Source organism: Leucopleurus acutus, assembly GCF_964270905.1.
Source record: "Leucopleurus acutus genome assembly, chromosome: 2".
Classification (NCBI taxonomy): Eukaryota; Metazoa; Chordata; class Mammalia; order Artiodactyla; family Delphinidae; genus Leucopleurus; species Leucopleurus acutus.
The window spans coordinates 145,822,304-145,835,776 of record NC_139143.1 but is presented as its reverse complement, the minus strand read 5'-3'; the positions used below and the strand labels follow the sequence as shown (position 1 = coordinate 145,835,776).

The following is a 13,473-nucleotide window of genomic DNA, read 5'->3' as shown; positions in this document are numbered from 1 at the left end:
TGAGGCTGAGAAGGAAGAGCTAATTGTAGAAACCAAGTCCTTTAGTAGATGGGGCAAAGGAATCCAGTGCATAATTGGAGGAGTTAGTCTTAGACAGTATATGACCATGGAATGAGTCATTGTGTGTGGTAGAGGGAAAGAGAGTTAGAACTGACGAGTGAAGGAAATTAGAGGGCATGTATTGGACAGATCATCTAGATGGATATTTTGTTCACCCAGAATGATGACAGCATTAGCAGTGGGGAAAGAGACATTAAGTCAAAATGGGAGGGAGTTGACAATGAGGTTGGTTGATGACTATAACAAGAAAAGGTATTGGGTAGTGTGATCTGGTGGCCTGCACTTCAGAGACAGTGAGTTTTTGAGGGAATATTTCCTTTAGACCGTAGTTCATTACTAGACTATGGAAACTGGCCAGCATTTAAATTTTCATTGTGAGTTAATAAAATCTAGGCTGTGATCAGTAATGACTGCTAATATCTCAAAAAAGAGGCAGATATCCTGCACCTGTGGCTGGAAGCACATACCACCATCTAGTCTTTAAGAAGAAAATTAAAATCAAACTGAAATCTGGTCAGGCCTCTGGATCCAACAGTATTTACTGAAGACTGCAGTATACTCAGAGGAATCAGCAACTACATTTATTAGAATTTTATCACTTTTCTCTTTTACCCCAAATATGTACAGAGCAGAAAAGTGACTGAAAATTGTTACTAAATCAGATCAGCCTACAGTGAAGTGACACAGCGGGTGGTCCGGCCCCTCAGTATTCATTTTATTCAATTAGAGTTTGCTGGGCTTCCCTGGTGGCGCAGGGGTTGGGAGTCCGCCTGCCGATGCCGGGGGTGGGGTGGGGGGGCGCGGGTTCGTGCCCCAGTCCGGGAGGATCCCACGTGCCGCGGAGCGGCTGGGCCCGTGAGTCATGGCCGCTGAGCCTGCGCGTCCGGAGCCTGTGCTCCGTGGCGGGAGGGGCCATAGCGGTGAGGGGCCCACGTACCGCAAAAAAAAAAAAAAAAAAAAAAAAAGAGTTTGCTGCCTGTTAGGGCTGCTCTTACAGAACCATCTTTTTTCTCGAGTTCTCAGGGAAGATTCCCCTTTCACAGTTCATTTGAAGTAGACTCAGCCTTATTTGCCAGTTATATTAGTTTATTCTGTGTGAAGTGGGGTACCTTGTCATTTTTCATCCCCAGGACTGACGATGGCTATTATAAAAATTTCTTCTGAAAGTCTGTAATCATTTTCAATACTACAGCTTTAATTTTTACTTTTTTCTATTGTTTTAATTGAAGCATAGTTTATTTACAATGTTGTGTTAATATTTTACTTTTTGCAAGTGTTTAATTTATACATGATGTGTCCTCTTTTAAAATATATAGTATATAGTTATATCACCGACTTCCTGGTCATTTTTACCCTCCTCTTTAATGAAGACTAGTAACCAGAACCGCCATTTCGAACATACTCTCTTTTTTTGCACATTAATAATAAAAGTTGCCCCATCTGGGTGGACTAATTACCAAAACGTTCCCCTGCTTCTGGCACATCCTGTGTCAAGGTATACTGCCTACAGGGGGGCATCTGAGCCACTTCTCAGCCCCTGCTTGTGCCTTCCACTGGGTGCCTTTAAGGCATGCAGAACTGCCAGCTACACTTAGTGGCTTTAAATAGCAACTCAGTGTAAATTAGATACTGCTCATGATTAACCAGATTATAAATAATTCTTTATAAATAAAGCAGAGTAGAACAATTTTTCTTTTATATGTGTTAAATGCAACCTTCATTTAAAACATTAATGTTATATTTAACTTGTATTTAAAGTTTTCAGAACTCTGGTACAATTGTGTGTGTATGTGGAAGTTGTAGTTTTTTAGGAAAAATTTTATTTTGTCAAATAGAGCTAAGGTTCTTTACTGTTTTATGTGCTCAGCTTTGAGTGCCTAGAAAACGTACATATATATTTTCACACACATAAACACATACACATGCGTAAATACGTACATCTATTTAATTTTTTATTATGGATATTTCATAATGAATACAGCAGTAAAGTGATGAAGCCTCATTTATCTGTCATTCAGCTTCAGCAGTTATTAGTGTATTGTTTTATCTGCTTCCTCCTACTTCTCCCACCCCAAATTATTTTGAAGCAAATCCCAAATAGTATGTTTTTAGTCTGTAAATTCTTCAGTATCTACTGTGGAATTTAAAGGCTCTATTTTAATAAAACAGGCACAGTTCAGTATCACACCTAAACAGTTAGAATATTATGAACTCTCCAGTCAGTATTCAGATTTTCTTGATTGTTTCATAAATGGTTTTTAAAGTTGGTTTGTTTGAACTGGAATGAAAACAAGTCTATACAGTATAATTGGTCAATATGTCTCTTGATTTGCTTTTAATCTATACCTTCCCCTCCCTTTTTTTGCATTTCATTTTTTTGAGGAAAGGATCATTTGTCTACTTTATAGATTTTGCTGATTTGTATCCCTTTTGGTATCATTTTACCTTTCCAAGAATATTTTTCACTTATGTTTAAATATAAGCTACCTCATCTCTATAGACTACAAACAAATTTTTGTTTAAATGGAAAAATTGATGCTTAATTTAGTTGTTGAGGAATGAAGGATTTCCTAAATTTTATAAACATGAAAGGGGGGATCTGGAGGGAAGTCTGTAAGCCCTGGGAAGTAATTGAGTTTTGTGAAGCTCTGTGTTTATAGCTCTGTGATTATTTTGATAACATTATATAATTTGTTGCCATCTTAAAATATTGTAGAATACTGGAATATCAATTTATAGCAAGAATGGATGTACTAGGTTGATTCTGGTTAAAGTAACATTTTTTATTAAATTTTTTCATTTACAAAAAAGATACCAGGTGATCAGCACTCCAACAGATTTTTTTATGGTAATGGAATATGTGTCTGGTGGTGAATTATTTGACTACATCTGTAAACATGGACGGGTGAGTAACATGCTGTTTAGTACAAGAAGCCCTTAAGCTAAAAAAGAAGAAAGTAGTGAGAAATAGCAAACCACAAATGTATCTTCAGAGTCGGGGTTGCTTCTGTAATAATGTCTAACTAAACATACAGAGTATTAGATATATTTTTCCTTAAAAAGTACACCTTATGAAATACTGATTTTAGGAAATATATTCCACTTAATTGCCAACGTGAACAGCCTGTGCTTTTCAAAATGAAAAATCTGTTCCATAACATCTTATTGACGCTTCAGTTATTTCCTTTTCTTAGCAATTTCACGTAAGTTCTGTTTTAGTTTATGTTTTACTTGTTGATTCCCTGAAACACTGTGCACACTTGGTAATATTAATTGAAAATGAACTGCCTAGCAGCAAAGAAAAACCTGTTGATTGACATGTTGAGCTTGAATGCAAGTTTTTGGCTTGTTTGTCTCATTTGTTGAGAATTCTGGCACAGTTCTAATTAGTGTACTCAGTTATATTTAGGCTGATTATGAAACTAAAACTTTTGCTATGTAGATGTCCCCAATGTTCTTAGTGCAGTTTCTTTTATACCTGATAGGTTGAAGAGATGGAAGCCAGGCGCCTCTTTCAGCAGATTCTGTCTGCCGTGGATTACTGTCACAGGCATATGGTCGTTCATCGAGACCTGAAACCAGAGAACGTGCTATTGGACGCACACATGAATGCCAAGATAGCTGATTTTGGTATGCAACTCCAGGGTTGTTTAGAAGTGTGCTAGCTGCCTTTGCAGGTGTGTCAGTACCAACTCTTAATGAACTAAGAACTTTCAACTGCATTGATGTAAATCCTATACCATGAAAAGGGATTAGTTGGACAGTCTGCACACTAGCTTGCTCTATTCATTTAAACCACTTTTTAAAAATGCAAGTATGTCTGGAGACATTCAGAGGGCTTGCGTCAAGGTAAATCCACTCAATCTGCGTTGCTTCCTCAGGAAATGAGACTTAACTGTTTTTTTGTGAGGGCCACAAACTCCTTTGAAAATCTAATGAAAGTATGGGCACTTTCCCTGATAAATGCACTTAAATGGAGGTACATGAAAATTTGCACGCAGTTTTGGAGCGTTGCAGTCCTTCTGAATTGATCGAGGAGGAATGTCAGTGGACTACGGGTAACAGGTAACAACTTGGTAGAAGAATAGGAGTTTTTGTTGGTGGTAAAATAAGAGGGTAAAATGTAGTTTTTATGCCCCAAACACTTTCTGGGATAAACATACCTGGACAGGGTGCCATAGTAGAGGAGAGGATCAGAAAGTGAGAGATTATAGAAAGAGATGAAAAGGTATCAGAGTTCAGCATTACTTATTTAAAATTTTTGTCTGTACCTTGTCTTTAATCTAAAAGCCAGGGAAGTCATTTTCCTATTTCTCTTCCTTCTCTAAATCACAAAGCTCATTTACTGCTGTAGTGCAACTAGATTTCTGGTTCAATGGAATGTTTTTCTATGTTGAATTAAAGCTCTGCAAATTAAAAACTTTTGGAACGTAATATTTATAAATTGGAGCCTATCTGATTTCTACTTAGAGATATTTAAAAATGCCTTTGAAAGCACAGTATAAAAAAGTAATCGTAGTCTCTATTTTCTTTCATTTGCAGATGTGGGTAAATAATATTTTGATGCTTTTATGTTTGGAAAAGTTCATATAATTTAGAATAACCTCATATTTGTGAAGTGAATCAATATTCTTATTTAGAAAAGGAGTTTAATTTCAATCTTAGGCATGGTGTGCTTTGGCTTTTTTGTCATGTATGAGCACTCTGAAATGGAGTCTTTCTAGTCCAACAAATGCTTTCTACTGCTTTTAAAAATAAACATTATGATATGTGAGGCATTACAAACTTGACGTTTTTCCTTATGCATTTATCTGTATTTAGTTTTAAACATATGTAGCACCAGGTAAACATATTACTCTTATTTTTAGGATTATCTAATATGATGTCAGATGGTGAATTTCTGCGAACTAGTTGTGGCTCCCCAAATTATGCAGCACCTGAAGTCATCTCAGGCAGGTAATAATATATCAGTGAAGAGTAAGCTTTTTGTAATGCTTTGTTCATTCTGATAACATTTAATTATAATACATTCTCTTTGGAAGATAAGATTTTTAACATAATAGAAACATATTGTCCCTTTAGTTTTTCTATTGTTGAAGAGAGATTACTTATATTAAACAATTTTTTAAAACATTTGATTTAGATTTTGTTATGAATGTATTTAAGGAGTTTTTCCACTAAAAACTGAAACAAAACTTGATTTATTTTTTTCATTTTAGAAAATTGCAGCTAGGAGAGCAAGCATTTGCTGCATTTAAGCTTCTCAGACATAGTCCTTTAATAATTCTGTATATACTCTTTTATAAAGCATACAGAGTATTATTTTTATGTTTTGTCTTTAGAAGAATGAGGTTTTCTGGGGGGACAGTATTGTCATTTCATGAAGTTAACTGCACAAGAGAAGACCGTGTAATTTATTCATGCAACTTACTCATTGGCACATTTTTAAAATGTTTATACAGAGTGCAGTGATAAATTCAAGTCTTCTATGGTGACCAATGTCTGATTTTAAAAGTTTACAGAATTCTATGAGAGAAAATAAAGAAAAGGTATTATTGCAGATATAGCAGTTTGGACTATACAGCAAACAATATAAATAATGGACAGCAATTTTTATTGAAATGGAGTGTATTTTTTTAATTGGAATTGTAGAGATCTACTTTGTTACCTCAGACTTAGGTTTGAGTTTGGTAATGTGCTATCAGTGGAATCTTAATAATGTAGAAAGGTGAGAGGAAAAAGGAATAACATTCTAGGCATAGGTTTTCTGGATAAAGGTAATCTTAGTCCCAGGGGCTACCGAGTGGTTGGAATGAAAGTAGTAGGTACCCAGGATAACGTGATACAGCATGAATACTGTGAAAGAGATTGCAGTAGGACTAGTTAGTACTTTACTATTCCAAATATTCTTTAAAGTAGGTGTGCCAGGCATAAACATTCTATTATATATGCATTTTCTTTTAATAGCTTTATGGTAAGAAGATTTAGCCTATACACTATATAGTATTGCTTTTCTTCAAATTTATGGTCGTCCACTTCGATGTTTCTATCAAAAATCAACCATAGAAAGTTTTATATTTTTTAATTAGTCAATTAGTAAGCTCAGTTTAGTTTGTGTCTAAAAATACTGTTTTCTCTTGGGAAGTTTGAATAGTATTTGGTTAGATCACTTATTCTTTCTGGGGAACAACCATTGAGTGTTGTGGAGTGGCCACGGACTTCACTAAAGACCTTGGAAAGCAATACATATACAGTCTGTACTGTGTAGATAGGTACATATAGAAACAGGGTACACGTAGATGGGAAGTGACACTTGCATTTCAGGTTTGTGTTGTCATCTTTTCCCCTAGATTGTATGCAGGTCCTGAAGTTGATATCTGGAGCTGCGGTGTTATTTTGTATGCTCTTCTCTGTGGCACCCTCCCATTTGATGATGAGCATGTGCCTACGTTGTTTAAGAAGATCCGAGGGGGTGTTTTTTATATCCCAGAATATCTCAATCGTTCTGTTGCCACTCTCCTGATGCATATGCTACAGGTTGACCCCCTGAAACGAGCAACTATCAAAGACATAAGGTGAATAGTCTTTTTGTTGCTATTAAGTACATATTCTACTATTAATATTAGTACCACTACCTGAATGGCTGCTTTATGTTAGGCACTGTAACACTTGATTTTATACGAATTTTACTTTCCTTATTACATAAAGCTGATCCTGTCACTCAACTTTTAAATATTTCAGATTGTTTCCCAAACTTTTCAGTTTAGGTAGCAAAGCATACAAGGCCCTTCATAGTTAAGGCTCAACGCCGTACCCCTTATACCAGAGCTTCAGCCACAGTGAACTTTTCCTTGTTCCTCAAACATGATGCATATTTCATGCCTCATGTCTTTGTTTGTATTATTCCCTTTGCCTCTGATGCCTTTTCTGCATTTTTGGACCTGAAAGATCTCCATTCATCCTTTAAAATTCTGCTCACTTATCACCTTCCTTGTGAAATCACTTCTGATTCTCCTGAGCAGTTTTAGTTGCTTCCACTTCTGTGATTTCCACATTTTGTTCATGCTTTCATTCTTTCATTCTCATTCTGTATCTAGTTGTTTTCAGTGTATCTTTCTCCTCTCTTGTAACTATAAAAGGGTAGAGAGAGTGTCTTATCATCTTTGTATATACAGTGCTAGAAGGCCTAGAAATATAGTGTACACTCAGAAAGTATTTGAATAAGTTTCAAATGGAAAAACAGGGTGAGAGTTATATATTTTACATACGGTTGATGAAATAAACCATAAAAATTTTTGCTAAGATTTTGAATCCAAAAATAGCCGCTAGTGGGTTTGCTGAGAAGGATTTCTTGTTATGTGAGAAACTTTGGAAAGTGCAGTTGCTGGTGTTACTGTGAATATGACCTTTATATAGCACACACAAGTCAGGATGATTCATTGCCTTCTACTTTTTATTTATCAGTCATGTTTCTTAGAGGGTTTTTTGTTCTCACCTAACATTTCATCAGGTATTTATTTGCAAACGCATTCTTTTGACATCTTTCCAGAATACTTTGCCTTGTCTTCATAATCCAGAATACGACTCTTGGAACATTTCAGTGGTGGCTGAGGTAGTTGTTTTTGTGACTGCTGCTGATCTCTTTGGCACTCCCGTTGCATTCGTGTACTGTTTTCTTCCCCCAGCCTCTCTTAGTGTTCCAGGCCTCATACCTAAAAATGTAAAATTGTAAATTAGAACCAGATTTAGTTATGGAAATGGACTTAGCAGGGAAAAACTCTGTTGTGTTCATAGTCCTTTAGAATAAATAGTTCAGGGGCTTCCCTGGTAGCACAATGGTTGAGAGTCCGCCTGCTGATGCGGGGGACACAGGTTCGTGCCCCGGTCCGGGAAGATCCCACATGCCGCGGAGCGGCTGGGCCCGTGAGCCATGGCCGCTGAGCCTGTGCGTCCGGAGCCTGTGCTCCGCAACAGGAGAGGCCACAGCAGTGAGAAGCCCGCGTACCGCAAAAAAAAAAAAAAATTAAAAAAAAAAGAATAAATAGTTCACTTAATTGGCTTTTCCTTAGAAAGAAAATTGGCTTTTCCTTAGAAAAGAAAGTTAAGTATGCTAATATATACGTACTTGCCCCTGTTTGTATCAGCACATATGTTGAGAATAGTAAAAGTACTGATTCTGTTATATTAAACAGGTGTCTGTATATTTTCAAGTTTTAGAAGAAAAATGTAAATAAAAGTCTACTAGGATGAGTTAATTTACACATATGTAGGTGGTATAAAATAGTGGCAACCATCTCTGTACTTAAAATAATAACTTGAATTTATAGTTTTCATCATTTTTTTATTTATCCATATTCTGTTTATTAACGTTTGGGAATTCTTCATTTGACAAAATATGGTTCAACAGAGTTACTAATTATTAACGATTATTATATAACAGGTATTTTGCTAGGTACTTGACATATTTTATTGCATTGATTCTTAACAGGTAACTATTATTATTCTCATTTTACAAATCGTGAAACTGAAGCTTAGAAAGGTTATGTTTTGATTTATGTATCTGTTTGTCCCTATTAAATTTTAGGGTCCTTTAAATTAGGGACCAAGTATTAATATGTTCTAGGCATTGTGCATTTGATATGAATTAGGTTTTGAGTAAATGTGTATTTGTGAAAATTACCCAGCTAATAAGAGGCAGGCAGAAGTAGGGCTCAGATATTGCCTGATTCAGAACCTGTACTACTTCCACTAATCCAGCTTGGCACACCAGTTCTGTGGCATCCAGCCTTTCTCCAAAATACCATGATATGTTATATTTCTCTCATGTTACCACATTCCGTCTTACAGTTACAGGCACACCTAGTTTTACTGTGCTTCGCTTTACTGTGCTGTGTAGATACTGTGTTTTTTACAAATTGAAGGTTTGTGGGAACCTTGTGTTGTCAGATGATGGTTAGCATTTTTTATCAATAAAGTGTTTTTTAATTAAGGTATACACACTGCTTTTTTAGACATAATGCTGTTGCAAACATAATAGACTACAGTGTACTCTAAATGTAATTTTTATATGCACTGGGAAACCAAAATGTTGGTGACTTGCTTTATTGCAATATTCGCTTTATTGCAGTGATCTGGAACCAAACCAGCAATCTCTCTAAGGTATGCCTGTATTTTTGTACAGATCTTTTTTGTCTTTTAAGATGGTAAGCTATTGGAGGTTAGAAAATATATCTCAGTATTTATTCGTTCATTTAATCATTTTTGCTTTTATTTCTTTAACAATTATTTATTTAACATCTACTCTGTTTAAGGTCCTATGCTAGGTGCTGGGAATATATTGGTAGGCAAGACAGACATTGTCTTCAGGAAAATCACATCTTTAAGTGCTGTAAGCTTAGTATTACTGTTAATGTTATTGTGGTTAAAAGTGAGTGTCTGAAGTTCAACTGTCTAATTACAAATTCTGATTCTTTGTTTACTAGCTATTGGCATATTCCTTATAACTCTTGGTGCTTTAGCTACGTCATATATAGTGGATTTGTTTGGAGGATAGCCTTAGGTTGAACCATATGAATTGACTATTTCTGTAGATCTAAGCACAGTTGAATATTAGAAACTGCAAACATTCATCCTAATATAATTAAAGCTTTTAGACTAATGCCCAGCATACAATAGTAGCTATTAATATTATTTTAAAGTGAATATATAAGGACCTTTGAGCTGCACTTAAAGAAGTTTGCACACATTGTGAAGTTTCTAAAATTTGATTGGTAGTCATCATAACTCATTTAGTCTTAAGTCATATGTCAAAATCAGGTGCTAGGCAATAGTGACAGGAAGACGTAATTTCTGGTGGCTGTGTAGTAGCCCATATGAAATGAATTGATTTTGCCTCAGGTGAACCTTCATAAACATCCTGGTTACTGCTTACCTTGGCCAAGTTAATTTAGAAATTGACTCCTGAAAATTAAAAGCTGGAAGTATGGCTTTTTTTTTTTTTACATGTGGAGGGTTGCTTTATTATTATAATTATTTTTTTAAATTGAAGTATAGTTGATTTACAAGGTTATGTCAGTTTCAGATGTACAGCACAGTGACTCAGTTACACACACACATATGTATATATATGTATGTATATATTCCTTTTCGGATTCTTTTCTGTTATAGGTTTTTTACAAAATACTGAGTATAGTTCCCTGTGCTATATAGTAGGTTCTTGTTGCTTATCTATTTTATATATAGTAGTGTATATATGTTAATCCCAACCTCCTAATTTATTCCTCCCCCAGCCTCAAAGTATGGCTTTTTAATTGGCACTGTTATTATTATGAAGAACTGTGGTTCTTTTTCTGAATTAATTGGAAATGAAAATTTAGATTACTTCTCTATTTATTTTTTTAAACATTTATGGGTATAATTCACATACCATAAATTTGCTTCTTTAAATTGTATGATTCAGTGGTTTTTAGTATGTTCACAAAGTTAAACTGTCATCACCACTGTCTAATTCTAGAACATTTTTCTCATCCCCCAAAGAAACTCTATACCCATTTCCTCCTCCTTGCAGCCCCTGGCAACCACTAATCTACTTTCTGTCTTTATGGATTTCCCTCTTTTGGACATTTCATATAAATGGAATCATACGGCATGTGGCCTTTTGAGTATGGCTTCTTTCACTTAACATGATGTTTTCAGTGTTCTTTCATGCTGTAGCATGTATCAGTACATCGTTACTCTTTTGCTTGAAAAATATTCCATTGTTTAGATATACTAAATTTTGTTTATTCATCACTTAATGGATATTTGAGTTGTTTCCACTTTTTGGCTCTTATATAATGTTGCCATGAACATTTATGTATAGGTTTTTAAACGGTCATATGTGTTTATTCCTCTTGCATAGATGCCTAGAATTTGTAATTGTTGTACGTCGTTGTTGCTCTTGTTTGTTAAGTGATTTTATTGAACTAATTCCATAAGTCTATATTCTTTGTCATGGGTGGCCACTGAAGTCTCTGCTTGGTTAGCTTAATGGTCAGCTAATTATTAGACAAAGTTTTCCTTAAAGGCCTTGATCTAATAAGTCTCCCAGCCTTTGCTGAGGGACTTCGTGTGCATGTTGGGGTATGTCTTCAGTGCTTTAATGAAAAGCTCATAACTCTGCATTTGTTTTCATTCCTGCTAGCACAGAGCCTCAAAGTCAACCAGTGATGAGAAATCAGGGCCTTTCTTGGAAATGAACACAGCCCTGCATTTGTGAGTCCCAGGATTATGTAAGAGTATTTCAAGGACCCCTATGGAATTTACTTCCCTAACTTTTCCTTTTTGGTTTTTTGACGAGCTTCTTGTTTGCTCCAACTCTTATTGCTGCTTTTAGCAGCTGGGATGTTAGGCAGTTGCCATTGATTGTTTTTGACAAATGTTCTGGGGAGAAGGCTTTGTAGAGGGAGCTCTGAGTCAGGTCAGATGAAGACAGGGCTTGAGTGTAGAGGTTTCCAGAGATCTGCTAGCCATGTCAAATAACGACAGTTCTCTTGGGATAGGACTTTTGGAGAACTCTAAACCTATTCTTCTCCCCATCCCCCCACCAGTGGTTGCTAGATGCTGGTTTTTTGGGCTACAATGATTGTGAGGCTGTTGGTTTTCAAGGCTACTGTAGAAATGGGGAAAGGAGATGGATATGGAGTAACTTAACGCTTTATTGACTGGGGGATTTTTGCAGAAACTAAGACTAACACCTGTGGCTGTAATACGTCTCTGGTCAAAAATGTGTTAAAGTGTCACAGATCTCGCTGTTCTTACTGAGACTCGGCCAATTTTTTAAACACTCCTCAGATTATTACAGGCCTTTGGTTAATTTCCAGAGTTCTGAAAAAGTTGATTTTGACAATTTTCACTAGTAATCTCATTTCTGTTATGGAAGAATGAATTTTTGGAGTTCATTCAAAAGTGTTCATCTTCCCTATTTGATATTGATATTTTAAAAACGTTAGATGTGTAACAATTTATTTTTTTCTATTATTTCTTTTGAAAAAATTAGTATTCACCAGTCATTTTATTACTAAACATTTATTTAAGTGCTTATTATTATCATGATATAGCAATTAAACACATTTATGAATTCATTTTTGACTTCATTGGCTATTCATCATTTATTGAGCATTTACTCTGTACTGGGTACTGGAATGCAGGTGAATAAGGCATGGTCCCTGTTTCAAGGAGTTCCCAGTTTAGTGGGGAGGATTAAGAAAAAAAAAACTGTAACAACTATAAGAAAGTATGAGTGTTATAATAGCATCATCTACTAGAAGCTGTAGAAGTTTCATCTCTGTGTGTATACTCAAGGCCTGGCACACCATCATTTCTCACTTGGGCTATTGCACTAGCATCCTCCTCCTCCTCATCATTATTACTCTTATCTTTTCAATTCAATTTCTTTATCACAAGCAGAATGATCTTTACAGAATGCAAATTAGATCATGTCACGCCTGTCTCTTTAAAATCTTTCAGTTGTTTTCATCACCCATAGTTTTGTCCAAAAACCTTCTTTATAGCCTACAGCTGTCAGATATACCTGATATCTTTTGCCACTCCAACCCGTAACTCATTATGATTTCATGAGTGTGGCCTCAGTTCAGTTCCTTGAACATAGCAGAATTTTTTCTTATCTCAGAGTCTTTGCATGTATTGTTTCTTTTGCTGTGAATACCTGTTCCCCAGCTCTGCTTAGCTGACTTCTAGTCATTCTGGTATCTTCTTAAATATTACTGAGAGTGGCTTCCTTAATCACCTACCTCCCATTCTGAATTATATACTCTTATTTTACCCTGTACTTTTCACTCATAATCTTTATCACAGGATTTTTATATTTGTGTATTTGTAACTATGTATTCATTTTTGAGAGTGTTTGTTTAATCTGTATTCAGCTAGAATATAATTTCTGTGAGAAGGCGTGTGCCTTTTTACCACGGTATGTCCTTAGTAAATATTCATAAGTGAATTAGTCAATAGAAGGCATTCAGGTAAACTATATACTGATCTCAATTTAGCTTAGGGAGTGCCCAGTTTACCATGTAGCAATGCTTACACAATCTTGAAGGCGTAGTACATGTTAGTTAAATGAAAAGGGGTGGGATATTCTAGGGTGGCAATAGTAACATCATGTGCAAAGGCCCAGAAGAGTGAGAAAATAAGATCTAGGAGACTGGTTCTCAAACATTTTGGTTTGAGTACCCCTTTACAGTCTTAAAATTGAGGACTCCAAAGAGTCTTTTTTTAAATATAGGTCGTATTTATCAATGTCATATTAGAAACCAAAACTGAGAAATTTTAAAAATATTTAATTCACTTAATAATAATAAACCTACTACATGTTATTCTGAATAATATGTCTCTTATGAAAAATAACCTTATTTT

General features: G+C 35.5%; 1 protein-coding gene across 1 annotated transcript in view; it reads left to right on the top strand.

Moving 5' to 3' along the window:
- PRKAA2 (protein kinase AMP-activated catalytic subunit alpha 2) overlaps positions 1–13,473 on the top strand; it is a 59,206-nt gene that overhangs the window by 39,249 nt on the left and 6,484 nt on the right. The window contains exons 3-6 of the mRNA XM_082857807.1: positions 2,872–2,965; positions 3,546–3,690; positions 4,929–5,016; positions 6,411–6,635. Coding sequence (XP_082713933.1) covers positions 2,872–2,965; positions 3,546–3,690; positions 4,929–5,016; positions 6,411–6,635 — 552 coding nt within the window. The remainder of the gene's footprint in view (positions 1–2,871; positions 2,966–3,545; positions 3,691–4,928; positions 5,017–6,410; positions 6,636–13,473) is intronic.